The 24,235-nt window shown below is 42.1% G+C and overlaps 1 protein-coding gene across 1 annotated transcript in view; it reads left to right on the top strand.

Annotated features, from left to right (window-relative positions):
- LOC308093501 (cadherin-18-like) overlaps window positions 1–24,235 on the top strand; it is a gene marked incomplete at both ends in the record, with an annotated part of 166,825 nt that overhangs the window by 116,480 nt on the left and 26,110 nt on the right. The window contains one exon of the mRNA XM_080439838.1: window positions 13,001–13,125. Coding sequence (XP_080295964.1) covers window positions 13,001–13,125 — 125 coding nt within the window. The remainder of the gene's footprint in view (window positions 1–13,000; window positions 13,126–24,235) is intronic.

Here is a 24,235-nt window from a genome sequence, read left to right as displayed (position 1 = left end):
AGGGGTGTGCATCACGGAATAAATACGTCAGCAATATGTAAATACATTCATCGATACACGCACAAAAGCCGACATAATGACCATTTATTGATGGTATTTGTGGTCGTCATTCTGTCTGGTTAACCGCTCTGCAAACGCTAGCGGCACCCGCCCATCAGCTATTAGCTAACGTCGCTTGGCTAGCAGCTAATGTGGCTAGGCTATCCGCCTCCTGAATATGTGTTTCCAGGATGTTGCGTTGGGTTGAAACTTTGCCCACATATGGAAATGACACGTGACATCATCATAGCTCCATTCATTCTATATAAAGTGTTGTAGGCTGTTTGCACACATTCACCCAGAGAAAGAGAAACAGGTGGATTCACAGACAGACATGTTGGAATGGACAGTGACCAAAGCTACAGGAGGACCAGAGTTACCTGATCTGAACCCTAGATGGTTGAGGATGGTGGGTGACAATACGATAGACAAAAGGTTACCTGATCTTGTTGCAGTGACAGCGGGGAACGAGGTGTACTCCTTTGGACGGTCCATCTACACTGGTCACATTGGCGTGCACGTCTTCAACGCGGTGACTCTACGCTGGGTGACGTTGCCCCCAGTGACAACTGGAAGAAGACGTTGTCCTCTTCCAGTTGTGAAGTTGAGGTTCCCCTGTGAGGTTGAGGTTCCCTTCAAGCCCTGCGGACACACAGCTGTGCTGATGGAAGATGCCATATACATATGGGGAGGGGTTGATTGGCCCTGATTTACCAGGCCCTACTGCAACAAGCTTTTTGCATTTGATGTCGACACCCACAGATGGTTCAAACCCAAGGTTACTGGTTCTGTTCCAGTGGGGAGGGAAAAGCACTCAGCCTGTGTCTTGGGGAGGGTCATGTATGTCTATGGAGGATGTATCTTCGAGACTCGATACTCTTACACCGGCTTCACTGGGTTAAATCAGTACACTCGTGAATTCCGGTTTGTACACACCGATGACATGTACAAGTTGGACACCGCCACATTGGTCTGGACTTTAATTAACACCAGCGGCACTCCACCATCTCCTTCAGAAGGTCACTCTGCCACCATCATCGGGACAAAGATGTTTGTTTTTGGAGGCCAAGAGGCCAACATCAGAGTATTTGACACAGAGACCAACTGCTGGCTGAAAACGCCTTCTGAACAGATTCTCACAGAAGATCACATAAGATGGCCAAGGATTGGTCATTCAGCCTTTGCCTACAATGGAGAGCTGTACATATTGGGTGGCCTCAACATGAACCTGCTGTGGAAATTCAACCCAGAGACCTTCATCTGGAAGAAGGTTGAGCTCAAAGGGATGGACCCGCATTCAGAACGTTCACGTAAGATGTGGTGTTTCGCGGTGGGAGATCGTATCATCTTGGGAAGATACAGATCATGTGATTATAACCTGTACATCTTAGACTTCAGTCCCAGTATGAAGACATTATGCAAGCTAGCCGTTATTCAGTATGGTCTGGAGCAGTCTGGACTCCCACACAATGTCAGGTGGGAACTGGCAGTCATGACTACCAACAACTGATGACAACAACAGAGTTCCAGACAATGGGAGAGAGGACTTTTGGTGTGTATGTTTATTTCTTTACTTTTTGCCAGACCCAGGGGGTCGGCCTACATGAGGCTTTGTCGGTCGGTCTGTCCCTCTTTTCCTACCTGTCCCCTTGATTGGCCAAGCTTCGCGGGACGTATCTTCAGATTTCAACCACTAGGGGTCTGGCAGTGCTCCGAGGAGCACTTTTTCTAGTTTTTAATGCGGTCCTTTAAGTGGTTAAAGGTTACAGTGTGTATTGTATAACATACGAGGCATATGAGACATTTTCACTGATGGCCTCAATATGATGTGGTTCTCGGGTGGAGATAGGGTCTCCACTTTCCACCCTTAAGATCATAGGTGTATATTGATGGCCTAATTGCTCTCAAATTATCAATATCATTGTGTAGTAGATCATTCTTTCAGTACGTCTTTAGATCTATATTGACTAGGACTTGTAAATGGGACCAGTGTATTGTAATGTAAGCAATATAGTCACAATTATATTCATATTTACTATTTACTAAATTGTTTCTGTTTATTGTGCACTTTCAGTAAAGGGTGGATCCACCAGGGCGGGTGGGTGCTGCTTTGCAGAAGCAATCATTTCTGTGCAACATGAAAATGGAGCATGGAAATGCACTGCTATCATTAAATCACATTATTTGTGATTGAAAGAACATGCGTAGCTTTTTGTAAAGGCTGAAATCATGCTTCACTATGCCTTCATACGTAAGCAGTTGGTTGCAAATTTATTTCAGTCTCATCTTGATCATGGTGACTGTTTAGCAGTTGTACTGTATTTTAACCTAGCTATATCATGCCATCATAAGATATCACCTGTTCCAGATATAGGACTCGTCACTTTACTCTGTACAGTTTCATTGGTTGTTCTTCCTTTTCAAGCACATAGGATAAAGCATTAGTATGCGGTACTATACAAAACCATCCTTGGGGAAACTGCAAGTGAATTAACTTTCATACAAAGCTCTAAGAACTTTTAACAATTAGATGTACCCTTTGGGTGAACTGCAACTGGACAGATGAATTGCTTTTATCCTGGAATGTGCTTCAGGGTAAACTGAACCTCAAACTTTTTCTCATCTGTCTTTGTGTTAAAAGAACAGTCTCAGATATTTTAACAACTTCCTGCCTTTGTTTCAGTGCCTAATTATGTCTCCTCTCCTGTATGTGTGTGTATTAAGCCTTTTGAGTCCATATTGATCGGTCTGCTATTTGTCTGTTTGAATCCCCCCCTCCACTACCAAGCCCCATGCCTTTTCATATCCCAAAACAATTATTGTCATCAGTTTGGATAGTTTTAATTGCTTATTGCCTCTGGACAGCACACACCCAAAGAGAGGATAGAGAGAGTGTGTGAGTGTGTGTGTGTGTGTGTGTGTGTGTGTGTGTGTGTGTGTGTGTGTGCGTGTGCGTGTGTGCACGTGCGGTTCATTAATTAATGTGTAATGGTGGCTATAGCTCCTGTAGTGAGGTTTGAGCCCATACGATTTGATATGTTTGGATGAACTTGCACAGCTCTAGTCCCATCAAATTATAAGCCCTCCAGTGTATCATACAGTACTTGGTCCAGCCCATATACTAGGTTTTAACCTATTGTTTACATTACTACTTGTGAGATTGTCTTTATTGTTCTATTTTTAAACTGCCTTTGATGTTCATGCCATCTTCACGAAGTCTCCCTTGTCTCCCTTGTATAAGATCTCTGGAACTTCCTGGGAAAAAAATTGGGGGGGGGAATGATGGAGATTTAATAATAATAATCTATTCGAGATAAGTTAAGATAATAACGTAATACATAATAAAGCAAAACTGTAGGGAGGAAGGAAGGAAGGAACAACTCTATTAGAATAATTGTATTGGGGTTTTTTCCCCTTTCTCTGTCTTTGATCTTGAGATGACATACTTGACACTTAGTGAGCAATAGTCAAGGACTGTAATAGATTTTTTTTGGGGGGGTGGAGTACTTTGGTAGAAGTTCAAACGAATAACTTGAGTTGAAGATAGACCTTTTGAGATAGATTGTGTGATGTAATACTACAGTATGCTACATGAGACACATCATCATGTAGCATCACAGAGATTATGGCCTGGCTACTGAGGGATAGTCAATCAATTCTTTTCTTTTCCATCCTCCCCTCTCTTTCCGTTTCTTGCCGATGCTTATCTTGCCAATTACCCTTTCCCATACCCTTTACTGCACAATAGTCTGTGGGTAATGAACTGAGCGGGGGTCATCGATAAATGCCAAGCTCAGCCCCTGTGTTAAGTTGCTGAGGATTAATCACAGTGCCAAACCATCTCTTTACAGGGATATAGGTTAATTATTGGGAAATTAAAGGAGTAGCAATCTCTTTAAAAATTCACAGATGCTATTCAACATGTTGCCCCTCCTGTTAAGTCAGTGGGGATTAATTGTGGTGCCAGGATCCTCTTTATGTGGACAGAGGTTAATGATGTAGTAATCAAGGGGGATTGAGGATTTACGTATGTGACTACCAAAGAAAGTGGCAAGAGTTAATGATTGTTTAAATTGCTATTTGTGAGGATTATCTTTATTGTTCTATTTTGAAACGGCCTTTGATGTTCATGCCATCTTCATGAAGTCTCCCTTGTAAAAGATCTGTATCTCATTGGGCCTTCCTGAAGAAAAAAAATGAAAAAAGTTAATAACAAGGGCGCAAATCCCACTCCAGCTTCCCAAGGCTTGCTAACAAATGTTGTTATTACTTAATTCATTCTTATTTTTGCCCTCAAAATATAAATGTATTTGAGATGTCGCGATGTCATGTTGGCCCCGTTGACTGCCTCCAGCCAAATAGTGCATGCATGCATTATGGTAGTAAAATTCAGTCCAGTGCGCTTCAGCCAGTTGAAGGTAGAAGGGCTTGTCGTGCTCAACATTGACAACTTGAATCAGAGAGAATGATACCTGGGCACAGACTCTGAGGAAGACACAAGTTGAAACGTCAGTCACCCCTGCAAAATAATAAATACGTGCAGACCAGTCGAGTGCTCCAGTATTTTATTTTAGGTAGTCTCTCCTGAAGTGCCCAGGTATCATTCTCTCTGACATGAACATGTCTGTTGAACTGCGGGGCTTACAGCAACTCAAGCATTGATAATGTACAATTTAAATCAATGACAAGACACAGAACCACTGCAAAGCATGGGGCTCACAGACATTGGAAGGCTATAAAGTTAACTAAAAGTTATTTAATTGAGATTATTTTGGTTTGTGTAACTGAATTATTGTACAGTATGTTGATACAACGTACAGAACGCCTGCAAACAAGTCAGTGCCCAGTTCAGCACAGTGCACCACTGACAGCCATATGTCTTTTTTTTTATCTGCTTCTTCAAATAATGAGCATTTATTGTCAATAGCTAATGTATAATTAATACAGACATGCAAAAGTGTCACTTTTCAGCTACAGTCACCTTTTTGAACCCAAATAGGGCAATTGTGTGACACCTGACCCGAAAAAAAAACAACATGTTCTCCTTCTTCACCTCGGGGCTGTTTGCATGCCTGTTAATAGAAAGATTGGCACAGCAGCCTGTCAGTTCTGCTCTTAACATGAAGTTGGCTGTATATTAACTCACCATTGTTTTGGGCACCGGCGCATTGAAATCCGTCAAGGAAAAACGGGCTTTGGTGTTCCGTGCACATGGTAATGGTCAATGGCTGCGTGCAAATGCAGATCAACATTGCTCCAGCCACTGAGGAGAACCGGGCAGAAGAGATTTTGGGCACAGACAGATGCACAGACGCACAGAGCTTTGTAGAATTATAGGAGGAGGATGATGCAGCCCTTTCCAGCATGGCCATCTAGTGACAATCTAAGCCAGTGATGTTTTGTTCAGTTGGTACATTGAATCCTTTTTCTGCTCAGACTTCACATTGCTAAAACTGCATTTAAGCAGACTCAAAAGCTGTCATGAAATGCATTCTTCAGTTCATGGATAGATTTTGGAATGATGGCATCGTTTTACAGAAGTGAACTTCTATGAGTTTTAGGATGATAGAGATGAAGTGACTGAGGGGGAATAACTTGAAAAATTTTCTGTCAGACATCCATGTTGGCATAAACTGATTGCATTTCTATGGAGGAGGTTGAGTCATATCCACACTCGCAACACCTACTGTCATAGTGACAGCTGTTATAGAAGGGGCTACGATTAATGGAAATATTTGGCAGTAACCTCTTGTCCAAGTATTTTGGAGCAGTTATGACAGATGATAGGGATGTTGACTGGATTGGTATCTTCTGGAAGAAATGTATTTGGCTATTCTGCAACAATGTTGTCCTAAACAGATTAATTGTATATTTGGAATACAAATTTTCAGATAGTATTGCTGATAGTTAATTGATATAATATAGTTATACCTTATTTCACAACTTGTATTATAATAACATTGAAATACAGCACACATGTCAATTATTCCACAGCATCTGAACTGCCACTCTGTGGTTCCATTACAGTACATCATTACAAGGTGCATAAAGGTTGTATACCCAAGGGACCAATAACAAACAGTTCATAAACTCGACTAACGATCTTCATTTTGCTTGCTTGCATCCATTCCACTGAGCAGAGAGAAAGCCATACACACCTCACTGCTTCAGTGAATCCTGCAATACAAAGAGAAAAAGGCAGCTTCTGAGCAGCATACAACATCTGTGGCAGGGATTATTGTCTTATTTTTTTCACCCGCTGTTTTCCAAAATCCTAAACAAAAATTGGCTAATGGGAGTGACGGCCATGTCACTATGACTCAGACATAACCATAAACTAACCCGATATGCCCCTATTTAGGCATATATGGAGATCCGGTTGTCCAGAACCACAGATCGCAATGCCCATATATGGTCATGCGCATATATGAGGCCGACCGACTTCACACTCGATGCGCGCATCAGCGATGACTCGATGGAGTGTGGTGCATGCGGTCAAGTTGTTCGGATATGCGGTTGTCCAGAATTGCCGATCCGACCGATATGCCCCATATATGCAGCCTGGTCCCCAGAGAAAACGTTGTCCACAGTACGTTTTGTAGAAACGTACAGTGATAACATTTTTTATCTCAAAAACGTTGCATGTGAACGTGGTGCACAGATGAGACCATTTAGGGTCAATCGTCGATTTTACGTTGCATACTAACGAACCCTAAACCCTAACTGTACATCACCGTAGTGATATCAGGACCGCAAGCCATCAGTATAAGAGAGGCTTAACCCTAACCTAAACCTAAACCTAACCTAACCCTAACCCTAAACCTAACCATAAACCACAACGTTGAAATGTAACGAAAATGTAAAATCACACCCAGTGTGAAGTGGGCGGTGTGTTCATCACAGTGATGGAAGCTCACAAAAAGTGCATAGTCCTATTTATAGGTTATTAATGTCATCATGTGTCTCGCTAGCCAATCACAGTGCTGGATAGAGTCAGCCAATAGAGTCAGCCAATCACAGTACAGCTAGGGGTGTACTAATGAGCCAATCACAGTACAGCAAATGTGTACTAATGAGGTGTCCCAACCCCACTTATAGGGGCGGCTACACCGCCCAAAAATGTGTTTTTGTGGTCCAGAAACGTTGTCATTGAACGTTTCTGGAGAAACGATCAATGACAACGTTTCTCTGGCGATAGGGTTGATATATGGGCATGCCAATATATGGGCATATACTGATAACATCAGGGATCTCCACATATGAGCATGAAAGGGACCAGGACTGGGATACAGTGATCTCCATATATGGCCATAAAAGGGACACAGGTAGACAGACGGATACAGAGAGATACAGAGATCTCCATATGTGGGCACAAAAGGGACAGACAGATGGCCCCCGACATTATGACTCAGACATATCGGTCGGATCGGCGGTGCAACATAGATGTGACGGCCCAAACCTCTAGTTAATTAAACATGTGCTTAAACTCATAAAGCTATGTTAGGTGAATGGTTAGTAAGCTAGGACTCGGGAGGTCCTGGAGGTCCCAGGTACGATTACAGCTCTCAGCAATGTGTCGAAGTGTTCTGAGCCAGACACATGCTTGCTTTTTGGATAATAGCAGGTACAAAACATAAATCACACATTAGGGATAACCCCCTGCCTTACCACCTGAGGCCTGATCAGATCATTACACATCTTGTGATGTCACTGCCCAGCGGCTACCAAGGGACACAACAACACAATCCATTCCATCCCAAAAAAGGCTGCCAGGAGAGATCGATGAAATAGCTGGGTGATCGAAAGTGCAAGATGAGAAAAAGAGAGACGGACTTGAGTGTGGTGGGGAAGAGATCATAACGGGAAGAAGGGCAGAAAGAATATTGCATGAGAGAGAGAGAGAGAGAGAGAGAGAGAGAGAGAGAGAGAGAGAGAGAGAGAGAGAGAGGAGAGAGAGAGAGAGAGAGAGAGAGAGAGAGAGAGAGAGAGAGAGAGAGAGAGAGAGAGAGAGAGAGAGAGAGAGAGAGAGAGAGAGAGAGAGAGAGAGAGAGAGAGAGAGAGAGGTGAAGGGGCAAGAAAGACAGGGCAGAAAGATGATAATGGGAGAGAGGGTGAGAGAGAGGACATTGAGGTCGATTGGGAAGAATGAGGTCATTGCATTCATAATGCAAGTAAAGATGACACATGACACAGTCCTAACTGCTAGCTAATGTGTTTCTTTAGAAATTCAAAAGTCTTCTTGGAAAAGGATCTTTTACATACACAGTGCTTCTCAATGGAACAGCTTGGATACAGCAATAATATTCACTAATGATTTGAGAATGTTTAAATAAATACAAACTTGGCTGTTGGATAAGGTATGTGTGGAAAAAATTTTTTATGGTATACAATGTCAAATTGTGTGTGTTTTTTGTAAATTGTTTTAAATTATTATAGCTATGACTGCCACACACGTAGATTGTCACCTTTGTTTGTAATAGGACTCCAATGGAAATATGCCCGGGATGTTTCATCTTCGTATATTTTTAACCAACATGCATGATTTGTGGGGTATTTACAAATTAAAATAACTAAACTAAACATGTTTTTACAACTAAATACAAATTAAAAAAACTGACTATACGTATGTTGCATCATCCTACAGTCAAAGTCATGCTAAAATGCTTTTATTTATTTCTTTTCACCCACAACTGATGAAATCTGATGAAACTCTGAAATAGGCCAAAAACTAAACAAACACATTTTAGATTCAGCAACATCTGACTGACTTTGGTACAGCGGAAATACTGCATGTGATGACATGTATACCTAGGGGACAATGAATGTATTGAGTTGACTGATTGTCATACAGTAATATCACCACTTTATCACACACACTGGTTAGTGTTGCATACTTACTATATTTTATCCTATATTAAAATTGGCTTAAGGGAGGACCGGCCAGCTGGCGGGCGGGCGGACCGCTGATATCACGCTCATGTCACTATGACTCAGCCATAACCATATAAGCAGTTCCCAATGCAGCTACGCCCAAATATGGAGTGTGCTGTCTAACCTCAATGTGTCATCATGGCATCAAGCGCAAACAAATCAGTCAGCTCTAGTCAGCTCCCGGCACAAAAGGGGGCATGCCCATATATGGGCATATGATGATGACATCAGGGATCTCCATATATGGGCATAAAAGGGACAAGGTTAGTTAGTTATATTACCCTGACACTGTTCTTGCTTTGACATTCTAAATATAGTGTGTTGTAAACCCAAATCTTTTCAAATTTGAATGTGACAGAGAATACCCTCTGTGGCAGCCAGATATATTGGGCTGCCACAGGAAGGATAACATATGCTTGCATGTGAGTTCCGGGGCTAGTTGGAATTGGTATATCCTACTCATATGAAGGATTGCTTGGATTCATTATGTCGGTGGTGTCAATGTTTGAATTCAATTCTTGGGTATTAACACACACTTCACAAGTGTCAGTGTCCACAATACCCCAGATCCTCAATAAATGAGAAACTGCAACACACGCACGCACGCGCGCTGCGCACACACACACACACACACACACACACACACACACACACACACACACACACACACACACACACACACACACACACACACACACACACACACACACACACACACACACATAGTTGTCAGACTGTTCCTTATTTTTCGACTTTTATGCGCCACTATTGTACTTTGACATTTTTGCAATATCTAGAGTTCATGACGAAACTTCCGAAGGAGAGATTCTCATATTCTACTGCTACTACTTTCCTCACACCTCCGCTCCCCAAACCTTTTCTACCGTAGCAGGAATATATCGCTCACATCAGGTCATCCAATTATCCAATCGCCTCGCTCCCTGTTTGAGGGAGTACATCCCTAAACCACGCACATCTCCTCACAGGTAAAGTAGGCCAAACTGAGTTGAATTGAGTCAAGCTGAACCGAATGGAATTCGGCTGAATTAAATGTAGTGACTTTTGACATACTCTTTGGCTGCCTGGATTCTAGCTGGCAGTGCCACCAATCCCCCAGAGACACACTTTCAGGCACGCACACAAAGTACCCACATTTACACACACACACACACACAAAAATCGAGGTGTGCACGCACATGTGCAAAAAAAAACACAGTTAAACACACACTTACTGTACAGTACACATTCTGTTAGGCACAAATCGGGCTATACTGTGTACACACAAGACGTAGACACATAAATGGATGGTGCAGCTCAGAGGGGATCTGACCTTAATTGGTGTGAAGCAAGAACGGAGAGAGAAGGGAGAGGGAAGGGGGTTAGCAGTACATGCTTCATAAGTGCCTTCATCGCTGTGATCTGCCATATCTGCTATTAGCCCCACAGGACATGCAGAGTATAATCAGAATGTTTAGCTGCACCCACAGCAAAGCTCTTCTACTTAGAAGGAGACCAAATGGGTTTGCCTCTGTAACGCAATTATGTGTATCCTTCTGTGGCATTTTAAGAGTTTCGTTTGAACAGAAGCCCCGCTGTGCAGATTGACTTGAGGCTAAGTGGCTGGAATGAATGGCAAGAGGCTGGAATGAAGGATGAACAATGCTTCGGGAATGTTAAAGGCTTTTTGTTATGACTAAACTACAAAAAAAAACATGTTAATTTCAAATGTATACATTAACACTAAAGGCTTTACTGTCTAAACTCTCAGTACTGTCAAAGAAAATACGGTGGCATAACTGACCATGTAAACTTTAATTCTGGGGGAAAACTAATTCCACCAAGATGGACATAGTCACAAGGTTTTCACAGCATGGGAGCCTAAATACTGTAGGCCTACATCCTCACAAACGATCTGGCTCTCATGAGTTTTTGTGACAACTTGCAAACTTCTACAGCATACAGCCCTCGTGTTGTCGCAGGATTCCCACTGAGTTCGAAAACAGACAAAAACGGTACTGTGTTTGCTTAATTGCAGTTACAAGGAACTTTTAATGAGACACATCATCCAAACAACAGAGGCATGAGACTAATGAACACACTGAGAGACAAAATGAGTTTGACAGTGACAGGTAGAGAGATTCTGCCATTGTCAGGCCCATACTGTAGGTCAGGGTCATATCTTGTTTCTGAAGTGTGAGGCAGCTCGATGTACAAGTACACCCCCTAGACATGACACTAGGTGGTAGGGACTTACCCCGGGGCGGCAGTGGCTCAGGGGTAGAGTGGCCGGGTAGAGTGAACTGGAAAACCGCAAGGTTCCCAGTTCGATCCCGGGCTGGGGCGCTCCCCTAGAGTTAGTGTCGAAGTGTCCTTGAGCAAGATGCTGAACCCCTAATTGCTCCCGATGAGCACGTTGGTGCCTTGCATGGTTTCCTCCGCCATCGGTGTATGAATGTGTGTGTGAATGGGTACAATCAATGTAAAGCGCTTTGGATAAACGCGCTATATAAATGCACCATTTACCATTTACCCCCAATCCAACCCTTGATGTTGACTGCCAAGCAAAGAGGTATTGGGTGCTAGTATTTGGTATGACTTGGCTGGGGATTGAACCACGACCTGCCAGTCTCAGGGCGGACACTCTAACCACTAGGCCACTGAGCTGCATGTATAGTAGGAGGGAGTAAATCTTGATGAATTGAATATGACTTTGTTTCTGTCATTTTGTTTTGCTGAACACAATTCAAGGCAACTGGCTGCTCCTTATGATGAAAGCGTAGTAATGGGTCTTAATGTATAATTAGAATACATTCACTTTGGATTTTAGGCATTACTAGCTGATGATCTGATCCAGAACAACTAGCCATAAATGAGCAAGGAGGTTTTATGTCTTGCTCAGGTAGATTTTGCCAGACTGTTGGGGGATCCACTGTTGGGGGATAGGGAGCTGTAACCTTTTGGTTGTTGCGTCATCTTTCTAAGCACTGAGCTATGTTGGCAACAAAGTCATAAATAAATAATCAAAGATATAAACTATCACTCACCCTGCTTCCATTGGCTAAGAATCAGGTCCTTACTTGTAATTCCTGCACCTATGGAACTACAGCTAAGGATTTAGGTTAATTCACTCCCTGGAAACTTCAATACCTTCCCATTTCATTAGTCAGTCTCAGTCCTTAATGTTCAATACAAAATACCTGGTTACTGATCTGTAATGTAATATTGATTGATGTGTATTATAGGCCGACAGAGCTTAACCACTCCGTGTTTTTGTTGCATTTTAGCTTGTCTTACTCAAGGTACCATAGAGATAGAGACAGTTAACAATAGATGGGTACTATGCCTAGCTACTTTCCACCTTCTAGACCAGTGGTTCTCAAACTTTCTTTACTAGTGTACCCCCGCTACAATATGTGTATTTGAAAGTTAGTTTCCAGATTTCTGACAAAAGCAATAGTAATTGAAAACGGTGCCCTTGCACCTTTGTCCACATCGGGATGCACATTGGGAGCAACATGATTCCAAACATACAGGAGTAGTAAACTCCCACATAATATAGACATCAACTCCCACATACTGTAAAAAACAACTCTCCAGAACTTGTGCAACTTGTGAAAACAAAACTTAATTGTAAAAGAAGACATTATTAGCCCAACTGCTTGGTATAGCTACAGTAAGTACTATAAGGGAACTGGGCAGTGGACAGCTCCACACAGCAGGCCAAAATGACGATAGGGAAGGCATGGAGACAATTACACTAGTGTATATGTTTTATGTTTTAATTATAAGTAAATTGGGAGAGGAACATTTGGACCCATGCACCAAGTTCTAGCAAGCCATTTATGACTTTTAGGGGGCCCTTGGTGCGGCCTAGAACAAACACTGTCCATGAAATGTAATTGAGCATGGTTTACTATTTCCACTGGGTGTTCCTTACAAACAGGGGGAGAAAATAATTAAACTGGCTGTTCTTCAGAAATGGAGAGATGCAGCAAACACCAACAAATGCTTTCTTGCCTTTCCTTTTTAGATAACCCTCGTCTAGTGAGCCATGTTCCCGTGACAATCCAGGTGTTAGATGTCAACGACAATGTTCCTTCCATCGCCGGGGGCGGTGATGACATTATCGTGTGTCAGAGCACCAAAAATGGACAGGTAGGTGTCTGAAATGCAAGTTCTGAAGACATTTTCCCTCTAAAGTAACAAAACCTGAGCTCTTGAACAGGAGTTTGACAACCGCTTTAGAAACATTTATGTCCTGCTGTCTGAAGGGATGTGTACTGGCATAAATACAACATGCTGAGCTTTCTAATATTATCTTTGTACTCCACATATTCAGAGAGATAAATACACTCGAATTCCTCACCAAAATCATTTTTTTGTTTAAAATGCCCTCAAGTGCCTCTGGCATTTAAATGCAATTATACTAAAGCTATTGGTGAGGTTGCGCTATCTAGCTACTACTATAAATGATGGGAATCAACATTTTAATGGTCCATCCATCCATCTTCAACCGCTTATCTGGAGTCACGGGGGCAACAGCTCTAGCAGAGAGCTCCAGGTCTGGGTTGAAAACAGACAATGTCCTTTAACATGGAGCTGATTTATCTATACTTACTGTATGCATGCTTAGGAAAGTTACCATAATAACCAGTCTAGTGTCCTTTCTAGCCTCACTAGCATGTCCATTTTATCTTGTATACCTTGTGCTACCTCCACAAATCAGTTCTGTCCATCCAGTCATCCACCTTCGGTATCCCTCTTGCTTTATCTCGCAAACCCTTCCCAGTGCTTTACACTCTTGGTCCGACACAGTATCTCCCTCCGTCCTCTTCTGTCTGAAATGAACAAACTTTCTATCTTTCCATCTGGACATATGCACTGCTCATGCATGGAATCACCCTTTTATCCCCGCTGTCTTCTACACCAGTGTTTTCCACACTTTTTGTGTGGCATTGGTGTACGTGCCGTCATAGTTAAAACAGACAATGTTCAAGCTCACAGAAGCTCACAACGTATCGTGATGCAACACATTTTTAGCTATTTTCACTTTTTAAATAATAATAATGATAATACATTACCGGTACATTTTAAAATGTCACCTATGATGACATGTCTAAAATAGGGACGCCAGATTGAAAATGGTGAAAAAAAAATTTGGGGTATAGAATTTGCCTCCATATTGGGAAATGAGTGTACATACATTCCTGTATATAGTTGTATATGGTTGTCACAAAATCTCATGGAGCGCCAGTGGTGAACACCGGCCCACATGCTCGTCGCTCATAACACTACAGTAACAACACAAGTGACGAACCCTCAAACACGTGCACCAACAACACAAACAACTCTTAAACAAGCGTAATGCTTAATGAGGGTTTCCAGTTTAGTAGACCTTGTATTGTGAATTTGTACTTCCATGTACTGTTATGTACTGTCATGTACTATTCTCATGTCTTTCTAAATAAACTACATCAATCAATCAATCAAAACACATTCTCATCCTCCCATTCCCATCCCCTCTCACTGTCTCTCTCCCGCCCTCACTTACATTTTGCGTGCACACACATGCGCAAACCCATCCGTTCCCCTTTTGTTGTGTGTCTGACACCATCAGTGGTGGATTTATCAGGCAAGCTGCAGACTTTGCAGCCTCTTGAACCCATAAATTATTCAAGCAGCGGTGCGTGGCTATGCCTCCACAGCCAGTCCCGAGATAACAGCAGCAGAGACGATCATATTAAACCTCAACATCGGGCTGCTCATCACCCAAACCCCCCAACCCCCTTCTCTCCTCTCCTTCCTCTTCTTTCCCCTCCTCTACTATACCTGACCATCCTCTTCGCTCATAAAAAGTGTTTATCATCCCTCATTCAGATTTGGCCCCGCTGTGAAGCAAAGCACGAACGCTCAGATCCGTATCACAGCAATAGCTCTTTCCTGGCTCATAAACACGCACGCACACACTCTCACACACACACACACACACACACATACACATACACACACACACACACACTCAGGCATGCATATGGAACCACACAAACAAGCTCACACATCACACTATCTCATTATAATCTGTCTCCCGCTGTGCACATCTCTCTCTCTCTCTCTCTCTCTCTCTCTCTCTCTCTCTCTCTCTCTCTCTCTCTCTCTCTCTCTCTCTCTCTCTCTCTCTCTCTCTCTCTCTCTTCCTCTCTTGCTATACTTTTATCCTTGAATGCAGCTCTTAAGCTGCAGTGTGTATGTACGCATGTGTGTGCAACTGTGTAATCAGCTAGCTTGGCTGGAGGCGACAGACAATGCATGCAAACACAGAAGATGTCAAGGGGGGCTAACACTCTTCCTTTTTTCTTTTCTTTTTTTCCCCCAGCATTGCACATGAAACCTGTGAATTTCTCTCTGGCCTCATGTGTGCACAATATTCTGCAACATTTCAAGAAATGAAATTTATTTTTCCCAATTGTTTGAGAGAAATTAAGAATAGCACAGCTGAATGTTTAGGTTGAGGGACATACAGTACATTGCATATGCATGCCTTGTTTGTTGCGAACGCGGAAGGAGGCGCCCAAGTGCAGCTTACTATGCAACCGTGCTCGGGTTGTGTGTGTGTGTGTGTGTGTGTGTGTGTGTGTGTGTGTGTGTGTGTGTGTGTGTGTGTGTGTGTGTGTGTGTGTGTGTGTGTGTGTGTGTGTGTGTGTGTGTGTGTGTGTGTGTGTGTGTGTGTGACTGTGTCTCTGTGTGCGTGCACTGCCTGTGTGCAGCCGCCAGAGTGCGCCAGAGTGCAGGAATGTAGACAATGCTCTGATTAAAATGCACAACAGCCTGCAAAACACACACACACACACACACACACACACACACACACACACACACACACACACACACACACACACACACACACAATGTTCTCTCCCCATCACGGTGAAATAACACGGATTACAAGTCCGTAAATACACAATATTTTCGAGCTGCGTTCGCTTCCAGCGTTCGCGCGTCTTACTTGTTGTATTAAGCACAGCAAGTGCTATATCCAAACCTATGATTTGTCTTGACTGAAATATCTGAGGCACACTATATTCTGTTAGGGAGTGTTCACAATGTCCTTTTTTCTTTTCTTTTTTGTATTATGGGCAGTTGGGCACGCCTTTCTACATTAATCCATTAAGAGGCCGATTCTACAAATGTCTTCTAAATCCTAACAGTTTTCTGAAAAACGTATGTTGTTCTGTCTGTCTGTCTGTCCGTTCGTCCGTCCGTCCAGAGCTAATCTCACAAACGGCTGGACCCAGTCAGTATCACATTTCTTGTGCACACTGCCACTAGGCCAAATAAATTGCCTATTTTTTGAAATATTCAGCTTATATTTTATAATGGTAGTCAATGGGGCTCAGACCGGGTGAACCTGCGTCTTAGATACGTCACAGATCACTGGTTGGCCACAGGAAGTCTGAGGTCATGGGAGCCACGATGTTCCCGTGTGGATCTCGAGATCCAGTCTATATATAGACTGGGTGTGTCTGTACAGTATGTATGTCTGTTATGTCCCAACAAAAGTAGACCAATCACTGCTCATGCAACTATGTGCATGACATCATGAGACAGAAACTTGACAGTACCCAGTGTAACTCACCGCAGCAGGAAATTGTTATATAGGGTACAGTATACAACACCACAAAATGGCACTGAAGTTAATGATTAGTTTGAGAACTGATCAGTGCTTTGTGATTTCTGTGGCTTTGTTCATGAGCTGCATACTAGTAACAGGCTATAGCTTAAGATTGAGGGAAGCCACACTCCCATGTTAGCCTCTGTTGTGTTTTTCTTTACTTTTGCTGTTGTGCATCAATGCTGGATGCATCATTTATGGCATTGTTTTGCTTGTTGACCATCCAAGGTCAAATTCCTGCTGCAACCGTGTGTCCAGGTTTCATTGGCTGTCATTTCATGCATCCTCTATCTGGAAAACTACCTTATACCCCAGTTATAGTCATGTACCTTTATAGCCTTTTTTCCGTTATCCCTGTTTCTGTGTATCCATAAATATACAGACGTTTATCTATTTGTACTCTTCCTCTAGTTGGTGATGTAAAGCCAGAGATGTTGGTGGTTGTTATCCATGTTCTTGATCTTTCTGACAATTCATCTTTCCCACGGTTACAGTAGCTGTTCCTCTTTTAGTAGTTGGTGGGAAAATAAGATGGTGAGAGTTGGTAAAAGCTTACCCAGGTTATTGAAAACAAGTTAGTACCAGCATAAGAGGAATACTCAACATTTAGGGGGTACTGGTGCGTGTGTAAATGTGCTCATTGGGAAAGACACTGAACCCTTGAGGTCCTTAAGCTGCTCTATAAGAGCCTCATCTAGATGCCTAAACCGTAAATTAATTTGTCCATTGAATGTTCCACAGCATTAAATAGTGTAGGCATTAGGCAACAACATATTCCACATGGTTGAGTTTAAGTAATAGCAGATAGTTATTGATTGCAATTTTAAGTGGGTAGGTAGTCGTGTGTAAAAAATATTGTAAATATCCTAGACCTGCTGATGCAATTGAAATGGAACATGGACTAATAAGACCTAATTGGACAGGTTGGGTATTTCCATACTGCGGCTAGTTTTCTGCAGACTTTCAATTTATCATTCTCCTCTACAGTTTTTGGAAAACATCCATTTCCAATATGTGCAATATGGTATTAATAATTATCTGTCTAATGTTATATTTCAGATTGGCCAATATGCCATTACGTTAGTGAAGTCTTGGCATAATAATTATTATTACCAAATCTATATACCAGGAATTTCCCAGTGCATTTGAATGCAAAACAAGCACAGTATTTACTGGCTCAGGTACGTGATAAGAAGAGTAATTCCCTTCTTGTCACTTATCATTAAAGTGGCAAACAAAACAGTTACTAAACAAAAACTATTAACAAAAGCAAACATATGGTGTGTGGAAGTCAGCAGTGTGTGGGGAGCATGGATGGGTGAGAGGTGGGATAAGGGGTGTCTGTCCACAGGGTTTCAAGGAAGGCGTGCGTGCGTGACTGTGTTTGCAAAGATCATTTGTTCTTCCATTCTGGGCACCGTGAAGCGATTTAGATGGTACTCTTTATGGAGAGCATTTTGTCTGCCAGGTTGAGGCGTGCAACAGTTGAAGAAGGATACATCCACAGAATGGCCCATCATTTCCTAGTCTTTAGTTGGACAGAGAGTCCACTGAACCAGAAACGACTTCCATGGTGCAGAACACTATGTATAGTGGATCAGAAGAACGTACGATTTCCCTGTTAGCTCCAAAGGATCTCATTCTCCTTAAAAAAGTAAATCCTCTGCTGCACATGGTGGCTCCAGGACAGAGCCTATACAGTCCACAACTTCTTGAAGTACTTGAATGATGTTTGTTTTTGATGGACTGGTTGTGAATGATGACAGGAGTGTTAAGGATGAGATGCCAAGCAGATCTGCACTCAAATCAACCACTTGAACTTGAACGGACTTGCAGCATGAGTGGAGGGGATCGATAGACCGACAGAACATGTCACTTAGTTTGGTTTCTTAGCCTGCTTGCCTTTCTTGGTTGTAAATAGTTGTAGCAATCCACAAACAGCAGGGAAGTGAAGACAGACAACGAGAGAGAGAGAGAGAGAGAGAGAGAGAGAGATGCTTACATGAGCTCCTGAAACATCTGTTTAAAAAGAAAAGTGCATTTATAGTAGAATAAACCTGAACTAACCTTAAAGGGATATTTCACTTTCAAAAAAACTTTTTGTCGTTTTATCGTCTACTCAGGCTTTTGGGAGCCCCACAGGCCGTTTTTAAGTTGCTTCATTCAGTATTTAGATATCTAATATTCATTTTATCAGACATGCCCCCTTCCTATACAAACCCATTATAACTTCAAACTCTATTTTTAACATGTTAGATTCATCAAAAACACCCGTCCTTGGTTCTGGTGACTCACCCTGCCATCCTAATACGCGAGGGGGCCGTGTTTTTTCGATTACTTTTTTCATTTATTTTTAATATTTTTTTTGGAAAATTGAAAAAATAAATAATAATAAATAAAAAATAAATAAAAAGTAATAATAATAAAAAAAAACACGGCCCCCTCACGTATTAGGAGGGCAGGGTGAGTCACCAGAACCAAGGACGGGTGTTTTTGATGAATCTAACATGTTAAAAATAGAGTTTGAAGTTATAATGGGTTTGTATAGGAAGGGGGCGTGTCTGATAAAATGAATATCAAATATCTAAATACTGAATGAAGCAACTTAAAAACGGTCTGGGGGGCTCTCAAAGCCTAGATAGTAGATGATAAAATTACCCAAAGTTTTTTTTGAAAGTGAAATATCCCTTTAAGAGGATTATACTGACTTTAACATAATTGTAATAAACCTCGTCTTAGGTATGAGAATGTAGAGAGTCCGCCCACAGAATATTTCTACTGTGAATATAAACTATAAGGCAGACAGTTTTGTACCGCACAATGTTAAACCCAGGCTGATTCATAACCTGCACCCCTCTAATGCCACCCACATGGGCCAAAAACCTGTATACGGGCAAACCACCCCACACAATTTTGCATCCCCTTAGGGCATTGCAAATTAACAGAGCAACACACACTAGTATTACCACCCCTCAGGGCACAACACTGCACTGCAGGAATAATGACTACTCCGCCCATGAACATATGAGCTAAGGGCATATACAGTGTTGGCTATCTCAGTTGGCTATCTCTGCTGCGTTTCCTGATTTATCGCATCAGCGACTGCCCGCTCACGCTCAGTGCAGTGAGTTGTCTCCAAACTCTCCATAGGCAACAGGAGACCACTCGCACCCAGCTGGTCAATCACAGCTGCCCAGCTGTGACTGACCAGATTTCAGCTGGTCAGTCACAGCTGGGAAGCTGTGATTGACTTCACCTGTGTAATTGATTTCACCAGTATGAATGCAGAAGTATAGGGCATTCATTTATGAAAAAAACGTAAAGCGATGAAATATGGAAATACAAGGTTTCTGCCTGCCAGCGACAAAATGCATCTACTCCTTCCTTGGACTCTCATTGGACACCTCCACATACAGTAGAAACCATCAAAGTATATAAAAAAGAGCTCCTGAAGAACAATTCAGAGACATTATGTGCTGACTGTCTGGAAAATTGAAACATATCAAACCTCATTTTCCACTGTGACAATCTTCAGGCACGGCACACTGCCATGCCTGGAGATACAACCCCTCTGTTAAGAAAGAGGGTTTTTAGTTCAGGGTGAACACTGAGAATAAACCCAGATGATGAACAATCCACTATAAACAGTGAACAGCGATGTTCCAGGGCAACCTGAATACCTTTGAGGAAGACAGAGCACAGGAGGAGAAACTCAACTCTGATGATGATGATCAGGGGTCATCGCCATGCTGGCTTGTGGTGGACATTTTTGTCAAAATTACTTTTTTTTGCCATGGACATACAAATGAGCAGACAATAATATTACCAGAAACACATAAATTGGGCACTATTTTTGCCGGTGCCTTACCCATTATCCCTAAACTAAAAACATTTTCAAATAGTTCAACTAGCCGATCTACATCGACACAATGTGAGCTTGTAGATTGGCTGTTTGAACTATTTGAAAATGTTTTTAAAAATATTAAAAAATGGCAAAGAAGTTTAGAGATAATGGGTAAGGCACTGGCGAAAATAGGGCCCTTAAGAGCTACAGTATAGCCTTAAATGACCTTTTTACGAGTGCACGAATGGAACCAAATGGACCCTACGGGTCCATTTGGTTCCATTTGTGCACTCTCAGAGTTATGGGGGTCCTTGAAAATAAAAAGTTAGAGAACCACTGTCCTAGTGGACTGCTAATGTGCCATAGTGTCATAGTAAATCAGTGTCATACATATTCTGAAGAAAACCTGGAGACTGACGATCAGTAATTGGTTCTTATGATCAAAATGACAACATTATAATGTTATATGTATACAAAAAATGTATCTAAAATCTGCCACGTACAAGGCCAAGTCTTGCCACAGACATATTTGTCGGTGTACGGACACATCGATGACCCCTGATGATGATGATGATGATGACACCCCCACCACAGCCTCCACAGGCCAACTGGACATCCTGATACCTTCAGCTGACAATATCACAGAACAACGCCCTTACCACAGACGGAGCCCTACTCCGTTGTTGGGTTGAGAGACAGATACGCAGTTTCCAGATTCCCAAGTGGAGATGGAACACACTCCAATGTGGGCAGACAACAGTCCAGAACAAGAAGAACTCCCCTTCCAGACCAAGTGACACAGAAGGGAAAGGGAACCACTCACCGAACCACACACAGACACAGGCGACATTTAATATGTGTACTTGATATCAATAGGTTAATACCGTAACCCCGGGCGCTCTCCCTTAGCGAGACATCGAGTGAATATTTGAAAGAGAACCATTGCTCAGTGATGTCCCTTACTTGCACAAGAGACTGATGTACATTTTCCTTTTTCTTATGATTATCTGCAATTCTCAAGCTTGCATGGAAAATCATTCCACCTACTCTTTCACATTTGTAAACATTGAAGTTGAGAAAGAGAGGGGGAGCCTCTTTTACACAAGGATCGCCTTTGCCGTTATACTCAGAGTCACAAGCCTCCACGCGTGTGCTTATTCGTGTCCGCTTTCTGAGAGCAGAGGCACGACGTGTAACAACAGCATCAGCGGCTGACAGCAGCTGTCAGCACTATAACCTATGCATTTATTTCAGAAGATACTGACACAAGATGGACTGACGCCGTAGCAGACCACAGCACAGAAGCTCCAGTAGTGAATTTTCCTTCACTGAGATATAAAGACTGTTTTTCAAAGAAGACGAGAATGCAAAAGTTGTATATCGCACACAGTTATTGTCAAGTTCATCCTAAAGTTACAAAACTCACTCCATAACAATTTCACATGTCATTTCTCCTTTCTGTTTCTCTTTCGCGTGGGTGGGAGTTGGACATCAGGACCTCGGTACTCTATACTATAGAGTCTATATATATATAGCATACTGTATGTCTTTTGCTGTTGCCACTGCAAGTGACTCACATCTCTCACACATTTTCTCAAATAGAGAAATTGGACACGCTCATATCCATGCAAGCGATTAGGAATTACAAGCAGGGAGATGTTCAAGGCAGAAAGTTGCGAGGACCATAGACTTCACAACTGTGTACTGTCATGCCGGCTGTGTGCTCTACACCGAGAGTCAGCATGTTGATTTGGGAATCTTGCGCATTATTACATTACTAGACCATACCCGTCGGGGATATGAGCACCCAAAGTGCGTCATGGTCCACTTGTTTCACGGATGGTCCGCTTGTTTCACAGATGTGGCAACACCGGCACTTGTTTCACGCACATGATTTGGCAACCCGGGAGAACACAAAAATGCTAATAAACAGCTAACATTTGGGGAAAGTGAATAACGGGCTTCACTGTTCCATGCACATGGTAATGGTCAATGGCTGTGTGCAAATGCAGATCAATTGCTCCAGCCACTGAGGAGAACTGGGCAGAAGAGATTTTGGGCACACCACACGCACAGAGCCACACCACACTGTACAGAACAGGCGGCAGGAAGGGCCAACATTCCAGCCTTAGATAGGCAGTGTATAAAGGGCTAAGGAGAGCTGCGAGCCACAAATAGTTTTTTTTACATGATACTTTGATACTTTATGCAAGATCCTCCCATGTAAAAAAAAATGGCTTAGTGAGTGAATTTTGATTCAAGAACTCTTCGCATTACTTAATATTCACAAAGATTAGATGATAATGTTGATAGCAGCCAGCTGTAAAAGCCTTAAAAGCCAAACAGTGTAGAAAGGTGCAAGTGAGCACACAGTTACACACAATTATTGTGCCCTAAGAGTTGGAAGAGAAAATAATATATCAGTTCTGAGTGAGAAATTGAGCAACTACAAGTGTCATTGTTGGTGTTTGATAAAAATAAAAAGCACTCACCCATTTCTTTTATATCAGCAATGGAGCTAATGAAAGCACTGATGAAACCAGCTGTAACCTAACGACAATGGTGATATTAGTCTTTTAATATTATGGGAAGGACTTCAGGCACTATTGAGGATGAAAATAACATCATAAAAAGAGAGGCAGAGAAAAGTAGCAGAATTTGAGATACATAAACACAGACACTTAAGATGAAACTTCTTTAATCTCACTGATAAAACTTGGAACTGGATCCATTAATGATGGAAAATTCACTAAATGTAGTCAAATGTAAGACGAGTTTTGTGATTGAGGCCCAATGTATGCAAAACAGAGCATGACCTGGATGTGTCTATAACACTGGAATTGGAAATGGTATAAAGACTCCATACAGTATGTGTCACTACAAGGCCAATGACCAAGAGCTTATTTGCAGTGGTGTAAAGTAACTAAGTACATTTACTCAAGTACTGTACTTAAGTACAATTTTGAGGTAATTTTACTTTATTGGAGTATTTCCAATTTTCAATACTTTTACTTCTACTCCACTACATCTCAGAGGCTAATATTGCACTTTTACTCCACTACAGTTATTTCACAACTTTAGTTACTTTATAGATTTTGATTATTATTACAAAACATACATTAACTGCTCTGTATTCACCTGTTTCCTAGCCTGTGTGGGCATCACTTCCTGTCTATTTGGTCAGATGACCAATGATATCCAATGAAATCGACAGGAAGTGGAAAACACACAGCCTAGGAAACAGGTGAATACATTTTAGCCATTTGAAAATAGCCGATCTACAAGCTCACAATGTGTCGCGAAGCGACGCATTGTGAGCTTGTAGATCGACTATTTTTAAAGGATTTTTATACAGCAGAGTATTTGTACATTGCAGTATTGATACTTTTACTTCAGTAAAACATTTTAATACTTTTTCCACCACTGCTTATTTGAAATTGGCTGTATTGGTATTAGAGTGAAGGGTGGGTGGTGCTGGAGGGCGAGTGGGTGAGGGGCCCCTATCCATAACTGCTAATGGTGGGCCTTGCACTGAACTAATAAGCGGACAGTTCTAGACTGGTCTGTACTCTGTTTCAGTCGATGGTTCACAGGTGCTAGGTCATTAGCTCTATGAAAAACATCTCTCTCTCTCTCTCTCTCTCTCTCTCTCTCTCTCTCTCTCTCTCTCTCTCTCTCTCTCTCTCTCTCTCTCTCTCTCTCTCTCTCTCTCTCTCTATATATATATATATATATATATATATATATATATA

This window comes from Gymnoscopelus braueri (genome assembly GCF_963280865.1).
Source record: "Gymnoscopelus braueri genome assembly, chromosome: 10".
In the NCBI taxonomy this organism is placed as follows: domain Eukaryota; kingdom Metazoa; phylum Chordata; class Actinopteri; order Myctophiformes; family Myctophidae; genus Gymnoscopelus; species Gymnoscopelus braueri.
This window is presented reverse-complemented; position numbering and strand designations above follow the sequence as displayed.